The sequence below is a fragment of the Spermophilus citellus genome (assembly GCF_964194105.1).
Source record: "Spermophilus citellus genome assembly, chromosome: 16".
NCBI classification, from domain to species: domain Eukaryota; kingdom Metazoa; phylum Chordata; class Mammalia; order Rodentia; family Sciuridae; genus Spermophilus; species Spermophilus citellus.
The window spans coordinates 26,458,893-26,483,027 of NC_138196.1; the positions used below are offsets into that span (position 1 = coordinate 26,458,893).

General features: G+C 38.0%; 2 protein-coding genes across 12 annotated transcripts in view; one reads left to right on the plus strand and one right to left on the minus strand.

The window, feature by feature from the left end:
* The window catches only part of UBXN8 (UBX domain protein 8), a 92,227-nt gene that overhangs the window by 24,415 nt on the left and 43,677 nt on the right, over positions 1-24,135 (plus strand). For 6 of the 10 annotated variants that reach the window (XM_081269455.1, XM_081269456.1, XM_081269454.1 and 3 more), the window contains 5 exons: positions 1,327-1,449; positions 4,747-4,890; positions 6,253-6,294; positions 10,731-10,805; positions 12,200-14,277. In XM_081269455.1, the coding sequence (XP_081125581.1) occupies positions 1,327-1,449; positions 4,747-4,890; positions 6,253-6,294; positions 10,731-10,805; positions 12,200-12,367 (552 nt within the window). In that variant the 3' untranslated portion in view covers positions 12,368-14,277. Of the gene's footprint in view, positions 1-1,326; positions 1,450-4,743; positions 4,891-6,252; positions 6,295-10,730; positions 10,806-12,199; positions 14,278-24,135 lie in introns of those variants that run through there. The other 4 variants (XM_081269459.1, XM_081269453.1, XM_081269461.1 and 1 more) reach the window with 3 other exon arrangements.
* The window catches only part of PPP2CB (protein phosphatase 2 catalytic subunit beta), a 32,692-nt gene continuing 30,117 nt past the window's right edge, over positions 21,561-24,135 (minus strand). For both annotated transcript variants that reach the window (XM_081269445.1, XM_081269446.1), the window contains one exon: positions 21,561-21,741. In XM_081269445.1, coding sequence (XP_081125571.1) covers positions 21,669-21,741 — 73 coding nt within the window. In that variant the 3' untranslated portion in view covers positions 21,561-21,668. The remainder of the gene's footprint in view (positions 21,742-24,135) is intronic.

Sequence of the window (24,135 nt, forward strand, 5' to 3'; positions counted from 1 at the left end):
ATTTTCACAAAGATTAAACCTTCCATCCCTGGCTGTCTGTAGTAGGGAAGTGAGTCTGGGGATATAGTAGGACTTTATCTCCCCCCCCCCCTCTTTTTTCCCTATTGCCTCAGGTGCAGCAAGTTGTAATAGTCATAATCTTCAGTTCATTACAAATTCATCATCATTTCATGCATGGCTTCCCCATCCCTCCCTATTTTTAGCTGTGCACCTCACCCTGGACCTCTGCCAAGGGATCTGACATCTCTTATTCCTGAGCTATTCCAGGGTCTGTGGAGAACACTGGCTTGCTTTTTTTTTTTTTTTTTTTTTAAAGAGAGAGTGGGGAGAGAGAGAGAATTTTTTAATATTTATTTTTTAGTTCTCGGCAGACACAACATCTTTGTTGGTATGTGGTGCTGAGGATCGAACCCGGATCGCACACACGCCAGGCGAGCGCGCTACCGCTTGAGCCACATCCCCAGCCCTGGCTTGCTTTCTTATTGTTGTCCTCCTGCGTAAGCTTTTCAGGTGTAGCTTTCTGACTCTTAAGTCAGTTACCTCTCCTCTACCTATCTTCATAATAGTAGTGGTTTGGGGGTTATGGTGTTTATTTGTTTTATCAGTGATGGAATTTGGATATTTCTTTATTATTTCCATGGTGGTATTGGGGTGATTTCCAAAAGTTTTCAGTTTTGTTTTCTTTAGGCTTTTTTTTTTTTTTTTTTTTTTTTGTGGTGTGGTATTGAGCATCAAACCCAGGACCTTGAGTATGCTAGGCAAGTGCCCTACCTCTGAGCTACATCCCCAGTCCTCTTTAGGATTTGCCCAGGCTGGTCTCAAATTGGTAGGGTCAAGGGGTCCAAATAGCTGGGACTAAAGGCACCACCATGCTTAGCTTCCAGTTCTTTCCATCCCCAGAATATTTTGTTTTACCATATCAGGGTATACATTTAACACTCTTCTGAATGAGTTCATGCCTTGTAGATCTGACAACATGAGAAGGCTTTGTGTCTTGAACAAACTGCTCAGACTTAGATCCTAGAAATTAGGGATAATGCTCTGTGTTCTTTAGTACCCCTAGCTCCATGTATTTTTAAAAAAAAAATTTTGGCATTGAAAACACAGACTTATATAAGTTCTATGTCACTTAAGTATAAAACATTTGTTTTTGCTTGCATTACATACAAATTGGAATTTTTAGAAAATGATGCTAAAATGGAGGTAAAATTGAATTAGTGTGAAAATTCAGTTTCCCCCTGGCTTTTATTTACAACTTTGTAGACAATATAAACTTTTAGGAACTTTTATGAATAGTAACAACACCTACTTTGTTTTCTCAAACAGGCCAGCAGATACATAGAGAATGTTTTAAAACCTCACCAGGAAATGAGATTGAAAAAACTGGAAGAGCACTTTTATCAAATGATGGGTGAAACCTGGAAGTTAAGCGGCGGTCACAAACTTGGGGTTAGAAAATATTCTCATTTTATATTAGAAGTCAATTATTATTATTTTTTTTTTAAAGAATTTTTTTTTTAATATTTATTTTTTAGTTCTTGGCGGACACAACATCTTTGTTGGTATGTGGTGCTGAGGATCGAACCCGGGCCGCACGCATGCCAGGCGAGCATGCTACCACTTGAGCCACATCCGCAGCCCAGAAGTCAATTATTAATTGTTTTATTTTATATATTTTTTATAAATTGAAAATGTTAGGCTATTAGTACTATTTGTTTTTTCAAAGTCTTCATTAATAATGATTATATGTAGGTTTGTGGGTTGTTTTTTTGGGGGGGGGGCATTGCTGAGGATGGAAGCCAGAGTTTCATGCATACCAGGCAGGTACTACATCCCCAGCCCTGTGTATCGCTTGTGTTTTTGTTTTATTGTGTAAAGAAGAGTTTATTTAGTTTATAGTTCTGGAGGTTTAAGAACCACATCTGGCGAGGCTTTCTTGCTGGAAGAACCCCAAGGTGATACAGAGTATCACATGGCAAGAGATAGAACCTATTATTTTTGGTTCCAGGGATTGAACCCAGGGATGCTTTACCACTGAACACATTCCCATTCTTTTTATTTATTTAATTTTGAAATAGAGTCTTGTTAAGTTGCTGAGGCTGGCCTCAAACTTGCAATCCATCGGCTTCAGTTTACCAAGTTCCTGGGATTACAGGCGTGTGCATCACTAGGACTTGCTTTTTTATTTTGTTTTGGTACTAGGGATTGAATGTGAGTGGGGGGCACTTTACCACTAAGCTATATCCCTAGCCCTTTTTTATTTTTTATTTAAAATTTTTTTTTTTTTAATATTTATTTTTCAGTTTTCGGCGGACACAACACCTTTGTTTGTACGTGGTGCTGAGGATCGAACCCGGGCCGCACGCCTGCCAGGCAAGCGCGCTACCACTTGAGCCACATCCCCAGCCCCTTTATTTTTTATTTTGAGACAGGGTCTCACTAAGTTGTTTAGAATTTTACTAAGTTGTTGAGGCTGGTCTTGAATTTGAAATCCTCCTGCCTCAACCTCCTGAGTTGCTAGGATTATAGGTGTCGCCACTAAGGTGGCTCTATATATATGAGTGTTTATTCATCATAATTGTGTATCAAGTGGTTAAGTGGTTTTGGTACCTAAAGAATGTAATCTTGGCAAAACTATTACAAGCTAGTCTTTGAGAAAAATATTGAATAAATTACTATTTTGAGGAAAGTCTCATCTTTCCTCAAGTAAGATCTCTAAAGTGTTAAGTTTACATTATATTCATTATGTTTCGCTCAGTTTTAAAAGTCTAATTATCCTTTGTTTATTTTTTCCTTTGTCATTAAGGGGAGATTTTGTTATTTGCTAATCCAAGTTTATAATTTTAAGTTGGAGAAAAAAGAATATTCATAAAGAAACTGTAGAGTATCTGACCAAAGATCTTATATGTAAGGCCCATAATGTTTACCTCAGAGTCAACTGGGATGTTTTTATTCATTTCATAATGACAAATATGTCATAACATAACCAAGGGTAGATTAATGTGAAAAATGGGCAACATAAAATGCAACTGTTCTATGTAGTGATTTCACTTGAGTTTGTCTTTTCTTCAGTTTTGTGGTTGATAGACATTGATAGGTTGATTTTATATATACACATACAGATGCACAAACACACTCACACAGACGTATATTTATTTTTGAGATGGGGCCTGGCTATATTGCCTAGGCTGGTCTGGAACTCCTGTGCTCAGGCACTGTTCCTACCCCCGCTTCCCAAGTAGCTGGAACTACTGGAGTATACTGTCATGCCCAGCTATCTGATAGGTTGATTTTAGCCTGATCTGTCTCAGAAATGGTCACAAGATGAATTAGACATTCTGCCCCTTGTTTTTAGACTCTGTCTTCATTGGTACCACTGGTGTATATTTTAACCTGATTAGTAGAGACATCAGAAAGCCCTGGGCAGGTTAAACTGTTGGTGTGGTTATGAGTAAGGCCCTGAGGACTATCAAAGAACATGACAATCACAATGTGAGAGGGTCAAAATCTGTCAATTTTTTTAAAATTAATTATATATGACAGTACAATGATCTTGACGTATCATACATTAAAATCTGTCAACTTTTAACATTGTAGCTTGCAGTGAGGCAACCTGGGCTTGGCCATTTACTTTGCATTAAGATCCCTTGATTCACTTTCCCCATGCTCCTTCCACCAAATTTTCTCTTTTTGTTTGCTTTGTTTTGGTACTAGAGATTGAGCTCAGGAGTGCTTTACCCAGCCCTTTTTATTTTTTATTTTGAGACAGGGTCTCATTAAGTTGCCCAGACTGGCCTTGAACTTGTCAGTTGCTGGGATTATAGGCGTGCATCACCACACCCAGCTAACTTTCTTAGGAAGAAGGAAAGGGGATGAAACCTACCAAATGATGAACATTTTAGACTGATAAAGATAACTTTTTATCTTAGGTTAGTAGCTGTAGAAGGAAGGAATTATTGAACTAATAAGTATGTATTTGAGAACTCTACATTTATTTTGTTAAAAGAACATTTTAATAGATAATATTGAAGAATAGTTTTCTGGAATAAAATTCTTTGCCTCTTAGAGTGATTAATTAAAATGGAAAGTCAAAGTTTGAGTTTCAAAACTAGAATATGTTTATATATAACCAGATACCAAGGCCACATTTTGGGTATAGAAGTCTTGCATGGTCACTTACAAAGACATGTTTTATAGGGGCTGGGGTTGTGGCTCATGGGTAGAGCGTTTACCTCGAATGTGTGAGACCCTGGGTTTGATCCTCAGCACCACATAAAAATAAATAACTAAATAAAATAAAGGTATTGTGCCCATCTATGACTAAAAACTAATTTTTTTTAAAGGCATGTTTTTTATACATGTTCTATTTGCACAGTCTTTGAAGGCAAGTCCCTTGTACTGCCGTTTTCTTTTGCTGAAAAGGAGGAAAGGATATCATTCAGAATTTTTTCTTTTTTCCTATCCTACTGAGAAACTTGGGGATTAGTCAGAGAAGGAAAGGGCCCCCATCAGCTTTTTGTCTATCAGAGGGAATCCCAGAACTTTGATGGATAAGGGTTGTTTCTGGAAGATGTTAAGCCCCGTATTTTCTTGTTCAAGGACATATTGCTTTCATTTTCTGGGTGTAATAATATCTTAATATTTTTCTACTGAAATGCCATCAGAGTAAAAAAAAATCATTGTGATTAGAATAGAATAAAATCAGTACAAAGTCTCTTTAGAAATTGTATGTTGTTTTTTGAGCAGGGTGATGAAGAATTGGTGCTTGAAAACACAAGTCAGACATCTTTTGAAACAACCAACAGACAAGCTGCAAAGAGGCGGAACTTGCCTAAGATTCTAACCGAAGCCAAAGATTCGACATCTGCTGAACAGCCCTCCCAGAAACAGGTTTTTCGATTAACACCACTTACTGAATTGTATCAGTGCATAGGAGGAACAGGGTTCTCTGGGTGAGGTGGTATATTGGGGAAAGGTGAAGAATGTCTTAACCCAAATGGTGTCTTATCACCTCCTTTTAAAGTCAGTTAGCTTCATTACAAATCCCTTATCTCCAAGCACATGTGAGGCCCTGGGTTCGATCCTCAGTACCACAAAAAAATAAATAAATAAAGATATTGTGTCCAACTAAAAAAATAAATATTAAAAAAAATCACTTATCCTATTTAATATTAAGGTTCTGAACCAAACTTAGAAGAAAGCTGTAGGATAAATGATAACAGGTATAGAAAATACTTTTGTTCTCTTTGAGGAAGAAATTTGATTATGTAGAAAAGTAAAGTATAGCGTTTACATTGGGCACAGTGTTGGATGCCTGTCAGCTCCTTGGGAGGCTGAGCTAGGAGGATCACAAGTTCCGGGCTACTCTGGGGAACTTGGACCCTGCCTCAAAGTTAAACAAAACAAAACAAAAAAATGGCTGGGGATATAGCTCAGTATGGGAGGGTCTGAGTTCAATACCTAGTACTGTTAAAAAAAAAAAAAAGGAAATAAGAAAGGGCCGATGATGTAGTTCAGTGGCAGAGCACTTGCTAGCATGTTTGAGAGCATGGGTTAGATCCCTAGTACTGCAAAAATAAAAAAGAAAGAAAGAAAGAAAATTAAATATATACAGCGTTTAAGTGAATCATTCCTGTTAGGTAGCTTAAGACATATTATGCCATGTTTTGTGAGTGGCCAACACCTATTACAGGTTGAGTATGCTCTTTTCTGAAATGCTTAGGAGATGGTGTTTTCAGATTTTTTATTCTGGAGTATTTGCATATACATAATGAGATCCTATCTGGGGATAAGTTGATACAGAGTGTATATGAAACACAAAATTCAATTGTGTTTCATATACACTCTATATCAACCTGTATTAACATGATAATATATTTTTCCTGTCTGGCCCTTCTTGGGAATGGGTTAGCAATCAGTCACTTGGTCCAGTTTTATTGAGCTTAGATGTGTCATGTTGAAAGGAACTTTTTTTTTTTTTTAAGTATTGGGGATTGAACTCAGGGGCACTAAACCACTGAACCACATCCCCAGCCCTTTTCTGTATTTTATTTAGAGACAGGGTCTCACTGAATTGCTTAGGACCTCGCTGAGTTTCTGAGGTTGCCTTTGAACTCTGGATCCTTCTGCCTCAGCCTCCCAAGCTGCTGGGATTACAGGCATGTGTCACTGTGCCTGGCAAAAGGAAACTTTCTCATTGCAATTATTTTTTGCTTCTTGAAAATGTTTACATTTCTCTCCCTAATTCTTTAGGTTCCTGATTTACCTGAAGAACCTTCTGAAACAACTGAAGAAGTAAGCTTCTTGGAAAATTAAGTATATTTTCTGGTTCCTGTTTAATACTAAGTAAACATGTATGACTTATCTAAACCTGGGTTTGGGGAGAAGACAGCAGAAGTGTTCATGGGATTGCACTGTAAAGAGGTCTTGTTCTGAGTTTGGGGTAATTTCAAATTCGGCAGCTGAATCCTGGTCTTGAAGCCTGCTTTTTTTCTGAGTTGTTTTATGGAGACTACCCACTGCCTCAGGCAGGGAATAGATAGATGGCTCTTCTAGAACTTTAAGTCAGCAAATAATCTGCTTACTAAAACAATCATGTTAGACAAATGGCTTCAAAGGTAGGTCTCCGTTAAAGAAGAGCGGATGAAGACTACAGCATGTTGTATGTTTTAAGAATGGTTCACTGTTATGGGATCTGGGGTGCAATTGACCCCCGCTGCACTGAGCGGCTTCTTCCCACCTGCTTTGTTACAGTGTGCACTGCCTTGCTGCCATTGGCCAGCATAGTTATAAGCACTTGTTCTAATACAGGGAGTGCATGTATCTTTGTTCTATTTTGGTACTGGGGATTGAAACTAGGGGTGCTTTACTACTGAGCCACCTCCCCAGCCACCCTTAAAATTTTTTTTTTTTTTCTATTTTTATTTTGAGTCAGGATCCTGCCGAGTTGCTTAGGGTTTTGAATTGCTGTAGCTGACCTTGAACTTGGAATCCTCCTGCCTCATCCTCCCGAGTTTCTGGAATTACAGGTGTATATCACTGCTCTTGGCCGAGCATGTGTTATTTGGGCAATATGTTCAGAGAGAGAACTCTTCATAGCTTTCTATTTTTTTTAGTCTGGCAACTATTATATTCCTTGAAAATTATTAAGGACTTTTAATTCTGCCATTATGCCTGACAAATTCATGTTATAAGTATGTTTGCCCTGATCTCTACTTCTCAAGCTTTGGGCTGGTATCCATGACAACCATTTAAAAACATAGTAATTAAATATAGTTTTGGGTTTTATAGGAAAGGCCTTTTTTGAATTTATCATGTCTTTCAAGCATGTGACATTATTCTTGTTGGATTATAGATATTGGTTGTCAGTGAAATCTCTTATAATTGTCCTTTTTATAGATACAAGGACAATGCTTTTCTTCAGATTCTCATGTTTGTGAGCCTTAAAAGGATTAAGAAGTATTAGAATATTTTTATTTTGTTAGAATCTTTTTTAGGGGAAGGGGGTACCAGGGATTGAACTCAGGAACACTCAACCACTGAGCCACATCCCTAGCCCTATTTTCTATTTTATTAGAGACAGGGTCTCACTGAATTGCTTAGAGCCTTCTTGTTGTGAGACTGGCTTTGAACTTGTGACCCTCCTGCCTCAGCCTCCTGAGCTGCTGGGATTATAGGTGTGTACCACCATGCCTGGCTTTTCTTTTTCTTTCTTTCTCTCTCTCTCTCTCTCTTTTTTTTTTTTTTTTTTTTTTTTGCTAATCTGGGGATTGAATCCTGAGGCGCTCTACCAATGAGCCACATCCCAAATGCTTTTTACTTTTTGAGACAGAGTGTTGGGAAGTTGTCCAGACTGGCCTCAAACTTGGATCTTCCTGCCTCAGCCTTCCTGAGTGGCCATGATTACAGGCATGTACCACCGTGACCACCTTAGAATCATTGAGCAGAGCATATAGTCTGTGCAGTTGCTACCTAGCATTTTTAAGAATTCAGTGCAAAAATCTTTATTTCCCCACTAACCATTTGCAATGTTGATATCTTTAAATGTCCCTTCTCATCTTTTAGTAATTGTATTCTCATGAACCTATCTTTTTTGCTAGTTTTTTTTTTTTTTTTGTGTGTGTGTGTGTGTGTGTGTGTGTGTGTTAGACCTAGATCTGACCCTACTTGAGATCAACTTGGTTGTTTCTGGGTTTACTGGTCCCTTCAAATTTTCTCTGCCTCTTGTTTCTCTCTATTGTAGCATTCCCCCTGCTCCCTGCCACTAGAATAATGAAAACAGACTGTAAGCATTATCATAAAAGTTAAAAACAAGAGAAATAAAGCAATCTATTTTGGGGCTGTGCCTTTCTAACCTACCTTCCACCCTATCTCCCTAATAAAACATTTTTAAAGTAAAAAGGCACATGTAGAGTGAGGAATGGGTTAGTTATACTACACTTACTAAAGATTTGAGGATGTTTGTTTTTATAAATCATGCAGTCATATTGTTTCTGACTTTCTTAAAATGCTGTTTCTTATTTTGTCAACAGTTTTGATCTGGTATCATAATCATTACATGTCATTGCATACCATCATACACATTAAGCTTGCTCCTGTAATACATCGCTCCTGACCTACATACTTTTATGAGTATATATGTAAAAAATATTTTCACTTTTTAAAAATTTTTTTTTTAGTTTTCAATGGATCTTTTGTTCTATTTATTTATATGTGGTGCTGAGGATCGAACCCAGATCCTCATACATTCCAGGCAAATGCTCTACCACTGAGTCACAACTCTAGTCCCCTCAAAAATATTTTCACTTTTAAGAATACTGGAAATTGGGGCTGGGGATGTGGCTCAAGGGGTAGCGCGCTCACCTAGCGTGCGTGTGGCCCGGGTTCGATCCTCAGCACCACATACAAACGAAGATGTTGTGTCCGCCGAGAACTAAGAAAAAATAAATAAATATTAAAATTCTCTCTCTCTCTCTGTCCCCCCCTCTCTCTCACTCTCTCTTTAAAAAAAAAAAAAAGAATACTGGAAATTATAAGTTTTAGGAAATTCTCTATTTCCTAATTAAAATTAGACTTACTAAATGACATTACTTATAGAATAATCTTTATAATTCTGTATTGTTAGGAAATGAGACTAACATTCATTTTAAAGAATATCAGAACTAGCTGGGTACAGTGGTGCACGCCTGTAATCCAGCAGCTCTGGAAGTTGAGGCAGGAGGATTTTGAGTTCAAAGCCAGCCTCAGCAATTTAGCGAGGCCCTAAGCAACTCAGTAAGACCCTGTCTCTAAATACAAAAGAAGGGCTGCGGATGTGGCTCAGTGGTTGAGTACTCCTGGGTTCATTCCCCAGTACCAAAAACCAAAAACTCAGAATTAGAGGAGGCTTTCTTTCTGTGTATGTATTTGTTTTTTTCTGTATATGTTGTAGCTGACTTTATAATAATGAGCCACATGAGAAAATCCTGTTATACTGGAAACCTGCTTGGATTTAGGAGCAGACTAATAGAAGACTAACATAGATTTCTGATAGGAGAGGGAGGGATCTGAAAAACAATGTAATTTTTATTTAATTAGTACACCCTGATTTGTTCAGCGCCTGTTATATATTTAGTATTATAGACATATCATTATAAAATACTAAGCTGGGTAGATTTTCAAAAAGGAGAAAATAATGGTGGTAGTTCACGATTCCCAATTGAAATATTTACCATGTTACTATTCTACTTTTAAATTAAAAATAACCATAAAATTTAAAATAATTTGAAAATAATTTTGTAAATCATCATGTTATATTACCACATTTTTATAGCAACTGTTTTATTGTATGCTGTCTTATTTCATTTTAAGGAGTAGCAGGGAAACAATTTTAATTACTGCTGCTTTTCAAGTACGAGGGATTAAACCCAGAGTCTCTCACATGCTAGGCAGGTGCTCTGACTGATGAGCAACGTCCCCAGCTCAGTGGATGCATTTTCTAGCATGGTCTCCTGAGATGGGGAGGTGTGCTGCTCTGAAACCACATTTATATATAACATGATGCCCAGTAGCTCTCAGGACAGTTAATGATGCTGGTTACAAGAAAGGGTTTCCTGGCACTTTTGAGAAACCGGCAGGTACATAATGAACTTCAGTATAAGTTACTAATCATTGTCTTCTCTTTTTATGATGGCCTTTAATATACCAGCAGTTTCCAAGCTCTTTTTAACTGCCTAAGTGCTTTATTAAAGGGATGATCATAGAGGGAATTCAGTAGATGAAGAAAAGCTGGAGCTGCTCAAACACTCTCACTTACTTGGGAGGATGTACAGACAGTGTGTGGCCTATAGTATCAGAGTGTGCAGGCAACTTTTTGTTTCCTTCCAGGTAGTGTTTTCTTGTCTGTACATTGAGGAAGTGGCACTAGGTCTTCTTGGTTTGTTTGGTTACTTTTCAAACAAGCTACAATCTTGATAGTATTTGGCCAGAAAAAACCACTTGGTCTCTGGTGTCCTCTTGGAAGGCTTTCACTTCCTCATTAGTAGAAAGATGTTTATTTTTCAGTTTTAGAAGAATTATTTTCATGTTTAGGGGGAAATTTATCTGGACCTTGATGTTGCAAATTCCTGCAAATCTCCATGTGGATTTTTATAATAACATGTGTTTCTTAGTAGTAATTTTGGAATCTTAAAGAGCTATGGATTTGATTTTTTAAAAATTGGAATTCTTATCTGAACATTTTTATTTCTCAGGTAGTTACTGTTGCTCTCCGATGTCTAGGTGGGAAAGTCCTGAGGAGAAGGTTTTTTAAGTCTTGGAGTTCACAGGTGAGGATATTTGCATTATGAGGAATATTTTTCTTGAATTTGGCAAATATCAGGGGAGTTATCACACTGTCATCTGATATTCCCATCAGATAAGGATAAAGAACATTTGTAGGTACTCGACATTGGCAGATTTTGAGATATGTAGACATGGTAGGCTTCTTTGAATGTGATCTCTGCATTCAATTTTTTTTATATTTATTTTTTTAGTTGTAGTTGGACACAATACCTTAATTTTATTTATTTATTTTTATGTGGTGCTGAGGATCAAACCCAGGGCCTCGAACATGCTAGGCAAGCGCTCTACCCCTGAAACAAACCCCAGCCCCTCATTTTTTTTTTTTTTTTTTTGTTTAACAATTTTTTTAGTTGTCGATGGCCCTTTATTTTTATTTACTTACTTATATGTGGTGCTGAGAATCAAACCCAGTGCTTCACACATACTAGGTAAGTGCTCTACCACTAAGCTACAACCCCAGCCCTCTGTATTAAAATTTTAAGTTATTCCCTTTACTATAACTTTATTTTTATTTTGTTTTTTTGGAGGCCTTTTTGGCTGGGGATGAAACCCTGGGCTTCATGCTAGGCGTATGCTATACTAATAAGCTACATCCCTTTGGTTTTGTTTTAGTACTAAGAATTGAAACCAGGGGCACTCTACCACCGAGCCACATCCCAGCCCTATTTTGTATTTTATTTAGAAACAGGGTCTCACTGAGTTGCTTAGTGCCTCACCTTTGCTGAGGCTGGCTCCCTATTTCAGCCTTCTGGCCTGTGGAATTACAGGCATGCGTCACTGTGCCCAGCTAGTGCTTTTTATTTTTGAGACAAGGACTCACTAAGTTGCTGAGGCTGGCTTTGAACTTGTGATCCTTCTGCCTCAGCTTCCAGAGTTGGTAGGATCACAGGCATGTGCCACTGTGCCTGGCTAATATTTTATTCTTAACCTATTTATTGAATCCTCTTTCCATTCTATATGTATGAATGAGGCTTTCCTAACTTAAGTATCTCAGTTGTTAAATGCCATTAGTCCCTATACCTCTTCTGGAACAAAAGGTATTAGAAGTTATTCATATCTCAAAATTCATGAAATAAATTTCCTTTAAACTCTAGAAAGGAAATATCTTTGAAAGTTCTTTTTTTTTTTTTTTAAGATTTATTTTTGTTTTTAGTACTTTTGTTTATTTATCTTTATGTGGTTCTGAGGATTGAACCCAGTGTCTCACACATGCGAGGGAAGCACTTTACCACTGAGCTACAACCCCAACCCTGGAAGTTCTGTATCATTACTCCTAAGGACATAATTTCACAGCGACATAACTATAAAATGTCATAGTGTTCTGGAGGACCATAAGTGTGTACAATATTCGATAATGTCTAAGCTTTTTATCTTCTAGGTCTTACTTGACTGGATGATGAAAATTGGGTACCATACATCCCTATATGGCCTTTCCACATCCTTTCCCAGAAGGCCACTAGAAGTGGAGCGAGATAGGTCACTGGCGGATATAGGAATAACCGTGGATACTGTACTTAATGTGGAAGAGAAAGAGCAGAGCAACTAGTAAAGAAATGAAAACTACCTGTTCTACTTAAAATCAGTTATGCCATGACCTTGACAGGACAATAAAGGATCCACATTAAAATCATGCCATACCTTGATTGAGCTCAAGGCAGTGAACACTAATGTTATCCATGGAAAAATAATGGACATAAAATTTAAAAAAGAACTGTTCTCTTTATATCATGATTTGTAGAATGTGCCATCTATAATGTACTGAATAAGGTAAAAAATGTATATTATAAGGGACACAATAATTTATATTTTCCTACTTCATATCATTTCTCAGTATGTTAAAAACAGAGTTACGAAACATTGTGCTGTGAATGGATAATTATGAATGTAATGCATTCCACTATTGTCATGTATGTAAAGAAATTTTAAAAAAAATCAATTAAAAACTTAAAAAAAACCAAAACAACAACAAAAAACAGTCAGGAAGCCGGATGTGGTGGTGCCTGCCTGTAATTCCAACGACTCGGGAGGATGGGCAGGAAGATTGCAAATTCAAGACCAGCCTAGCAATTTAGTGAGGTGGTAAGCAACTTAGCGAGACCCTGTCTCTAAGTAAAAAATAAAAAGGCTAGTAATGTGGCTTAGAGGTTAAGCACTCCTGGGGGTTCAATCCCTGGTACCAAAAAAAAAACCCCCCAAAAACAAAACCCAAAGTCATAGGCCTTTAGTTTCTTTCTCTTCAATCCATTTTACCACACAATGAATATTTCTTTCTTTTTCTTTTTTTTTTTTTGTGTGTGCTGGGGATTGAACCCAGAGCCTTGTGCATGTGAGGCAAGCAATCCACCAACTGAGTTATACCCCCAGCCACAATGAATATATTTCACAATCCAATCAAACCTTTCAAAACCTTGTAAGTTGGAATGTTTACTCTGTTGTATTTCTCAAAATTAAAAATGTCAAAACTTCAAAGTCCAATTTTTCCTTGTATTAAACTGTAACAACAGTGGCACACTCTAATGCCAGTGGCTTAGGAAGCTGAGGAGAATCACAACTCAGCTATACCCTGCCCCCAGGGCCTAGAATAATCCTCCCCTCCCCCCACACTGGAGATTGAACCCAGGGATGCTTTATTACTGTTACTTCTTCAGTCCCTTTTATTGTTTTTGGTACTGGGGATTAAACCAGGGGCACTTAACCACTGAGCGATGTCCCCAGCCCTTTTTATTTTTTGTTTTGAGAAGGGTCTCACTAAATTGCTGAGGCTGGCCTCCAACTTGTAATTCTTCTGCCTTTCCCTAGTTGGAGGAATTGCAGGCATGAACCATCACACCCAACCCTCAGTCCCTTTTGAGACAGGGTCTTGCTAGGTTGCTGAGGCTGCCATTGAATTTGCTATCTATCCTTATCTTCCATGTCACTATTGTTACTGGCATGAACAACTGTGCCTGGCTTCATTGACCCAATTTCTTTTTTTGGTACTGGGGATTGAACTTGGGCACTCCACCACTGAGTTACATGCCCAGCCCTATTATGTATTTTATTTAGAGTCAAGGTCCCACCAAGTTGTCCTTGCTAAGTTGTTTGAACTCCAAATCCTCCTGCCTTAGCTTTTGGAACAGCTGGGATTATAGGCGTGCACCACCATGCCAGGCCATCACCCCAATCTCTAACACAAAAATCTTCAGGGCTATTTCTTGGCATGGTAATGCAGACATTCTTTTTCGGGGGAGGGGTAGTGATAAAAGTGGGGTTGAACCCTGGCATATTCTATCACTGAGCTACACCCCAGACCTTTTTATTTTTTAAAACAGGGTCTCATTGGGCTGCAATTGTGGCTCAGGGGTAGAGTGCTTGTATAGCACGTGCGGGGCCCTGGGTTCAATCCTCAACACCACGTAAAAATAAAGGTTATTGTGTCTAACTACAACTAAAAAATAAATATTTAAAAAAAAAACAGGGTCTCACTAAGTTGTTCAACACTTGGGATCCTCCTGCATTCTGCAGTGTTGCTGGGATTATATGCCCAACTCGGACATTTTAACACAACATTTACAGTTTCGTGCAACACTAAAAGGCTAAAAATAGAGATACTTAATTGTTTCCTTGGTTACAAAAGGCAGTATTCCTTTTAAAAAAAAATTTTAGTTGTAGATGGACACAATACTTCTATTCATTTTTATGTGGTACTGAGGATTGATTGAATCCAGTGCCTCACACAGGCTAGGCAGGCGTTCTACCAATGAGTTACAGCCCCAGCCCCAGCAGTATTATTTATACAGGGAGATGGAACTACTGATGACCCATAGCCATCTAGCAATGAGGTGGAAAAAAATCATTAATTTTTTGTAGGTGTGACAAGAGTATGGGGAAGGAGGAGGAGGAAAGGTAAGTGGGAAGAGAGAATCCTTCTCTCTAAAGGTATATACTAGCTAGTGGTACATGCCTGTAATCCCAACAACACAGCATGTGTGAGGTACTGAGTTCGATTCTCAGCACCACATATAAATAAATAAAGGTCTATCAACAAAAATATTATAAACAACAAAAAAGTAAAGTTCAAGGCCAGCCTCAGCAACTTGGTGAGGCCCTAAGGAACAGACCCTGCCTCAAAATGGATAAAAATGGGGGTGGGAGGGAGGATATGTGGCTCAGTGGCTAAGTACCTCTGGGGTCAATCCCTGGTACTAAAAAAATAAATATATATTCTAGAATATGATAGAAACTATGGGTAAAAAATGGCTTCAAAATAATCTGGAGTGGGGTGAATAGGTAGGGGTACAGATAATATTAAAACTATTTATACGTTCTATAATGTAAACTTGTCACGCGACCTATGAGAAACTGTGATTTACTAAAGCTCTGGTTTTTCTGAATGTCGAAAGGAAAATAACTCGAATCCTATTTTAACTTAGCCTGTTTTACTAAAGTTTTTAATAATATGCTTCAGTGAAGTAAAACAAAATGTAAAAGCTACATCTTAAGTACATTAAATATGCTTCTGAGTACTTCCAAAACAGTATACAAAGTGGTCAGGTGAGAGTGTATTGAGGTTAACAGTGAAAGCCCCTGGTAGTTGCTGAGACATTAACTATATGAACTCAAAACTCAGCTTCTCTAATGTTGAGGCCAGAGATTCTTAGAAAATTTTGTCCTTTCATCATACATCATGCTTCTTTTTTTTTATAATTTTTTTTAAAGAGAGAGAGGGGAGAGAGAGAGAATTTTTTAATATTTATTTTTTAGTTCTCGGCGGACACAACATCTTTGTTGGTATGTGGTGCTGAGGATCGAACCCGGGCCGCACGCATGCCAGGCAAGCGCGCTACCGCTTGAGCCACATCCCCAGCCCCATACATCATGCTTTATTTTGTAAACTTCCTCCTTCATTGTAAAGATGTGGGTAGTCCTCGTCTAAGCTTAACTCAATAGTCATGTTATTAACATATAAAGTCATTTTAGGTTCTGACAGTGACACTACGATATAGTTGTGGGGCAAAGGGAAAATAAAAACCATAATAATAACTTTTCCTGAAGGAAATTTTTTTAAAATGTGAAATTCTTTAAAAGGTAGGAACTAAATTTTATCAGTTAATTGCTAGTTGAAACAGATCCTAAACACAATTTCTAAATCATACAGCATTTTGGATTTGTGCTTAGGACATGGGAAGCTATGAAGAATATTGCTCCTACTCTAAAATCAGGGAACAGCTGGATGATATACAAAGTCATAACATTTTTGAGCTCTGAGCTGAGGCTGCAAAGCAATTGTGTAAACTGAATTCCAAAGAATTCAAGGAAAGACAGGACACAGGAACTGTGTTCCTTTTGGAAAAGAATATGAGTAGCTACTATACAAGCTAAGATTTTAACTTTTAAAAACATGCTTGTTTTGTTTATATGTTGCGATTAAGTTCTATGTTGCAGGTTGGTCTTGAATTTGTCCACTCAAGTGATTCTCCCACCTCAGCCTCCTGAGTAGTTGGGATTACAGGTGCATACTATCACATCCAGCAAGATTTTAGAATTTTTAAAGGCAAGCTTGGACTACTAGATCAGGTTGAAAAGAACTAGCTATTTAATTTGCAGGCCTTGGTATAAAATGAAAATGTGGAAACCCTTGCTCAAATATGAAGAGTTTCAAGATGGCAACAGCAGACATTAAACTGAATTTGAAGCCAGTCCTGGCTGTGGGCCTAAGATACAAAGGGAAATCCCACTCAGAAGGCTTTGCTCCATCAGATCAGGTTTCACCAAAGCTCCAGATTCCCCAGACCCTTCTCTCAACCTGCTGGGGAAGGTACTACAAGCATTATGACCATCAGTGCACTGGCCGACTTACTGTTTCTGGAGAAATAGAATCTAAGTCCATCTGCCTCTTGAAGTACTCAGGCAACGATTTATTACTGCTGAGAGAAGGGGAGATGCAAGGATTCTCTATCCTGGAAAGAGGGTTAACCACGAACATCAAACATAGGTCTACCATTGCTGGAGGTGGGACAGAAAACTCGTCTCATACCAACTACAGAGCCAAAGCAGAGCTTGGCTGCCACAGGTAAGAGAAGCAAGAATGCTGACAAAAACTTCCCTTCAGAAGTCAAAAGCACAAAGGTCCACCTAAGACTGAATTTGGACAGCAGAGAATCTTATCTGCTCTTACAAGCAGCCTATGCAGTGTATGCTACTGGGGCAACTGGGTAAGAAATAAGAGTGTGGAGACAGACACCTCTCTATGATGCAGGTGTGCGGGGGAAGCTAGAAGCTGAAGGGGGAGCAGTAGCACCAGAGAACAACCTAGGACTCCAATGACTGCCCTCAGCACAAGGGAACCATTTGAGGCTATGGGCTCTGATTCTACAATGACAACTTTATACCTGGTGAAAATGTTTCACAAATGAACATGAAATAAATATTTTAAAGACAAAAAAAAATCTGAAGGAATCAATTGCCAGCAGATTATACTATTAAAAAACATTTTAAGTCCTATAGCAAAAGACAACAACCAGATGAAAGTAGATATCTACATTAAGGAATGAAAAGCATTGGAAAAAGTACATATTTTACATGAGCAAATATATGAAAGTTTTTTTTTATTTTTAATCTCTTCAAAATATAATTTTCAGGGTTGGAGGGTGTATTTCAGGGTTTGAGGGTTTATTTAGTGGCATGCATGAGGCCCAGTATTCAATCCCTACACCACAAAAAAGGAAGAAAAAATACCGTTTTTTTTTTTTTTTTTTTTTTTTTTTTTTGTGGTGCTGGGGATTAAACCCAGGGCCTTGTGCATGTGAGGCAAGCACTGTACCAACTGTACTATATCCCCAACCCCAAATATGGGTTTTAATATATGTAAATTCAAAATGTATGACAACAATGGCACTAAGTTGGGAGGTATACTATTAGAAGGTCTTGTGGACTGGTGTGATACCACTTAAAGGTAGACTATATTGTTAAAAAAAATATACTACAGAGCTGGGGCTGTAGCTCAGTGGTACAGTGCTTGCCTCACATGTGAGGCACTGGGTTTGATCAGCACCACATAGAAATAAAGATACTGTGTTCATCTACAACTAAATAAATATTTTTTAAAACAAAATGTGTGTGTGTGTGTGTGTGTGTGTACACGCGCGCCACATATTCAGACCCAGGAATGGAGTAATAAAATGTGACAGCAGTTTCTTCTTAAAATATGACCCAAACATACACATAACCCCCACTCACACCTCTCAGGCTAGTACTTACATATACAGCTACCACACCCACTCTCAAAAAGAAGAAAAACCAAGGCAGGAGGAATGAGAGTTCAAAGCCAGTCTAAGCAAAAGCGAGGTGCAACTCAGTGAGACTCTTTGTCTAAATAAAATACAAAACAGGACTGGGGATGAGGCTCAGTAGTCGAGTGCTCCTGAGTTCAATCCCTGGTATCCACCCCCCAACCCCCGCCACCAAAAAAAAAAAAAAGTTAAAAAAAAAAAAAAAAACCTGTTTGCCATGAAGCTGAGCTTGGTGGCACATTATCTGGAACTCCATCAATGTGGGAGGCTGAGTCAGAGAAGATTGCAAGTTTGAGGCTAGCTTCAGCAACTTATTAAGACACTGTCCAAACAACAACAACAAAAAAAGTAGCATGCCACAAATCGTAAGGCAACTTCTTAAAAAAAAAACAAAACCACAGTGTTGAGGGTGAGGGCCGTGGTGCACAATTGTAATCCCAAGAAACTCAGGAGGCTGAGGCAGGAGAATTGCAAATTTGGGGCCAGCCTCAGCAATTTAGCAAGTGAGGCCCTAACCAACTTAAGACTCAGTCTCAAATTTAAAAAAAGGGCTGGAAATGGAGCTCAGGAGTAAAGTACCTCTGGGTTCAATACTCGGTATCACAACAAAAACAAACAATAAAAACCAAAGAGGTATACTTAGCCCAAAAGGAGATAAACAGAATAAAAAAATATTAAATTAATCCAAAAAGTTCAGAAGAATGGGATAAAGAGAAAAGATCAGAATGACAGGTTAAAACCTTACCATACCAATAATCATATTAAATGCAAATATAATCTACATATCCCCAGTTAAAAGCAAAGAGTACTGGATCAAAAAAAATAAAAAAAACAAAAACAAAAAAACAAACACCGAAACATGCTGCCTACAAGAAACAATAGTGAAGGACATCTCAAAGTCACACTCCAAGAAGGCAAGCACTCAGCTCCTTTAATCATTTTGTTTAAAAATTCCTTCCAGATATCCTAGTTCATTGCTCTTGAATTCTGTCTTCTATGAAGACCCTGAGCAGAGAGACAATTTGGCCACGTTATTAGCAAATTTATGTTAAAAATAGACTTTATTCAAATTTCCGGGCTGGGGATGTGGCTCAAGCGGTAGCGCGCTCGCCTGGCATGCGTGCGGCCCGGGTTCGATCCTCAGCACCACATACCAACAAAGATGTTGTGTCCGCCGAGAACTAAGAAAAAATAAATAAATATTTAAAAAAAAAAAAAAACAAAAAACCCCACAAATTTCCAATACCTTGTTCTTCAGAAACCTCATTAAATGGCTTTACTTTCCATAATTTTACCAATATTCTATGATCACTTAAGTAATTGAAGTTTCAGACTCTCCCCACATTTTTTCTTCTGAGCTCTTACCAGAGTCACTTTTTAATTTTTTTTTTAGTTGTAGATGGACACAATACCTTTTTTTTTAATGTGGTGCTGAGGATTGAACCCAGCCTATATCAGAGCTTTAAGAGTGATTCTGGGTGTTGGGGTTGTGGCTCAGTGGGTAGAGTGCTTGCCTAGCATGTGTGAGGCACTGGGTTCCATTCTCAGCACGGCATATAAATAAATAAAAATTAAAGGTCCACCAACAACTAAAAACCATTTATTTAAAAAAGCTTTGATTATAACAATCTAGCCTTTTTCTAGGATGCCCCTCAAAATCTTTCAGACTTTTTTTTTTTAACACTGGGAATTGAACCCAGGGGCACTTAATCATATCCTCAGCCCTTTTAAAATATTTTATTTAGAGACAGGCTCTTGCTGAGTTGCTTAGGGCATCACTAAGTTGCTGAGGCTGGCTTTGAACTCACAGTCTTCCTCCCTAAGCCTCCTTAGCTGCTGGGATTACAGCCCTGCACCACCATGCCTAGCATCAGACTCTATCTAGTTCAAAGGATACCACCTTCTACATTTTCAGGTATGTTTTAGCAAACAATCCCAGTTCTCAGTATCAATTTTATCTTAGTCTATTCTGTGAGCTACAGGGTACCTGAGACTAAATAATTTATAAAAACCAGATTTCTTTCTTACAGTTCTGGAGGCCGGGAAGTCCAAGATTAAGGGGCTGGCATCTGATGAGGGCTGCCTTTTGTCATTCCATGGAGGAAGGCTGAAGGGCATAAGATCTCAGAGTAAGGGAGGACTGAACTTGTCCCCCCCGCCCCTTAACATTATTGCATTGGGGATTAAGTTTCCAACACGTGAATTTTGGGGTACACAATGAAACCACACAAAACATATTGAGGTTTAGAAATCAGGTAATTTTATATGTACTGATATACTCTAAAATATTGTCTCCAAGTCTATTTATTTAATTCAGTCCATTTACATTGACTGTGATTTTGAGATGTTTATACTTATTTCTATCAGCTAATTTTCTTTTAAAAAAAATAGGAGTTTCTTCCCCTTTGTGCCATCTCGCACATTCTCTCTCAACCACTGATTCTATGTGTCATCTTCCACATTCTCTCTCAACCACTGATTCCATACTCTCCCCTTTAAAAAGGATTTGCAATTTATATATCTGAACAGTACCATCTCTTACTAATACTACTAAATTCTTTCAGATACCAATTTATTTGTTTCTAGTTCAAAACATTTCAGTATTAAAAATTTTCCCTAGTCATAGCATATTCTTTAGTTACAACATAAAATTTATATTTTGTACTTGAAGTGGTTGAATATATTAATATAAATTATCTAATAATGTTTAAAAATAAAAATGGCTTTTTAATGGTCTAAGTAAGATATGAGCTAATGTTTGGATTCTTTTCTGAAAATAAACTATACAAGAACATTAAATTACCTCGACAGAACTGTTTACTACAAGAGATTTCATATCAAATTTCAAAACAGTGAAACTTCCATTTAATGCTCATCACAGTTAAACCAATGTTTTTGTTTAAAATGGAAAGTTTATTTGTTCAGTACACCAAATAGGATGCAAGCACTGTCATGACAAATATACAGAAATATGCAGATCAACATAAAACAGTAATTTAGTTTAAATGAAGGGAAATCTCTATAATGTTATGACAATATACTCCCAAGAAGACTTCTTTGTTAAGTTAATTATACATTTCAATAAAATAAAGGGTAATGGATTAAGTGGAAGTCAGCTTGTGAAATTTTTCACAAAAAATAAAACTCCAACTCTTATTAATCCATGCCAGTTAAACACTAAAACTAAAATTTCCAAGTAAGCGCAGAGAAGATGTGGTTAGTTACCTTTTTTGCTTGAATAGTCCAGAGGAAAATGGTTACTACAAATACAGCAGGCATACTGTTAGACTGAACAATCTAGAACATAGTGTACTAAATTTCAGCCTCAAATTGTGCTAAATGCTCATCATTAGTATGGCACATTTTGGTCCATGATGTGGTTTAATGCCAAAACAGGTCACAATTTGTTACAGAAACACACAGATTACTGTTGCTTTTTCTGTTTGTTTTTAAATATATATGTGTATATATATATATACATGTATATATATACATATATATATATATATATATAATTTTTTTTTTTTAAAGCCAGGTATACTTCCACATACAAAGGCAGGTTTTCCCAGGAGGAATTTACAGGAAGTAGTCTGGGGTGCGCCGGGTAACATGAGGCTCTCCACGACGAGGTGCTGGGTCAAACTGAAGACTATAAATGGCAGAAGAAAGTAAATCATTGAAGTATTTGACTTTGCAAACAAACCAACCAATAAAGAACAAGACACCCGATGGAAATAATAGTCCTGGCTCTCTACTACACATGTAGCTGGAATGGCCCTGGGCACTTCACTGTAGATGGTAGTAGCTATGTTACCAGTTCACAGAGCCACAGTAAAAATTTAAACAAATAAAATGTCTGTTTCGGTGCCTGGCAAAAAAAGATCTGTATCAGTTAAATGGATATATAGTAAGATTGGACATGCTTCTCTCACTACTGATGCTAGTGGGGGAAGAACTGTTTTTTCTATATTAAATATGATACCTTTATTAGGTTGAGAAATTACTAGTTTTATTTATTTATTTATTTATTTTTGCAGTACTGGGGATCAAACCCAGGGCCTTGTGCAAGGCCTTAGGTAAGGGCCCTACCATTGAGCTACACCCCCAATTTTTTTGAGACAGTCTAAGTTGCCCAGGCTGGCCTCCAACTTGTGATCCTCCCGTTTCAGTTTCTTGAGGAGCTAGGATTATAGGTGTGTACCACCATGCCTGGCTGTATATTGAGTATTTTTATTTTGAAAGGATTCTGGGTTTTATCAAGTGATTTTTCTGCCTCTACTAAAATGGTCATTTGGTTTTTGTCTTTAATATTAATACAGAATGGGGCTGGGGTTGTAGCTCAGTTGGTAGAGTGCTTGCCTAGCATGTGTGAGGCACTGGGTTCAATCCTCAGCAAACACACAAAAATTAAAGTTATTGTTTCCATCTACTACAAAAATATTTTAAAAGTTAATATGGACTACTATTTTTAAAATATTTACTTTTTAGCTGTAAGTAGGCACAATATCTTTATTTCATTTTTATGTGTTGCCGAGGATCAAACCCAGTACCTCATGCAACCTAGGTGGGCACTCTACCACTGAGCCACAACCCCAGCCCTGGACTAATATTTTTTTTTTCATGTTTTGAAACGAGTTTACATTCTTTTTTTGCGGGGGTGGGGGGGAGTACTGGAGACTGAACTCATGGGTGCTTAACCACTAACCTACATTCCCAGCCCTTTCTTAAAATTTTGAGACAGGGTCTTGCTAAGTTGCTTAGGCTGGCTTTGAACTCGAAATCCACCTGCCTCAGCATCCAGAGTTACTGGGATTATGGGCATGTGCTATTTCGCCTGGCCCAAATTTGGATTTTTTTGGGGGGAGGGGTAAGGGGATTGAACTCAGGGCACTCGACCACTAAGCTACACCCTTAGCCCTATTTTATATTTTATTTAGAGACAGGTCTCACTGAGTTGCTCAGTGCCTTGTTTTTGCTGAGGCTGGCTTTGAACTCATGATCTTCCTGCCTTAGCCTCCCCAGCCACTGGGATTACAGGCATGTGCCACCATGTCCAGCCCAAATTTGCATTCCTGAGATTCAGTCTCACTTGGATTTTCCTTTTCCAATCAGTCTTGAGAGGATGTGACCTTAAGCATGTACTCTCTTCAAGACTGCAAAGGATAAGTACGATTTTATTTTAAAGCCTGGCTTCCTAAAATGTATTCCAAGTCCAGAGAAACTTGTTTAGCCAGTGTTTATTTTAAAGGTTATGTTTAAGCCCCTCGTAGACACACACACTTTGTTGACCTTTCTAATACTTTCTCAGAACAAATAACCACAACAGGGATTTATTCTCCCAGAGTTCTGGATGGTAGAGTCTGAAATAAAGGTATTGGCTGACCATCCGCTGAAGACCCTATGGAAACATTCTTCCTGTTTCTCCCTGGCTTTTCTTCTGGTAGATAAAATTTTTGGCTTATAGATAGGTTGCTTCTCATCTGATGTCATGTGGCTTCTCACCTATGTGTCTGTGTTTCTTTTCCTCTGAGAAGAATCTAGTATGTCTGTATTTTAAAATTATATCTGCAAAGACCCTATTTCCAAATATTATCATAATTGGAGACATGAATTTTAGAGGGGACACTAATTAACTCACTATGTGTGGCTTGGAATATCCCACGCCATACTCTGCTCCTAAGAGGTTGCAGTTAGTATATGTGCATAGCCTTCTGGCCTCATAGTGCTAACAGACTGTGATCCCAGCCAAGCTGGGACCAGGGATGGAACCCAGGGGTGATTAGCCACTGAGCCACATCCCCATACCCAGCCGAGCTTTTCTTGGCTATCTCCTTTCCTACTTTTATCTATTAAACTTCTTGCTCTGCTCTTTAGCTTATTATTGTAAGTATGGTAGGAACTATGAGAGTTCTTTGCCTTGGTCTCCAGCATGATATTCATTGTTTTTGACAAAGGATTCAGAGACTTAGAATAGAGGATGGAGAATTCCAAGCAGGGCCAGTTCTCTCAGACAGAGCTGAGCAACTTTTCTGGTCTGCCTCTC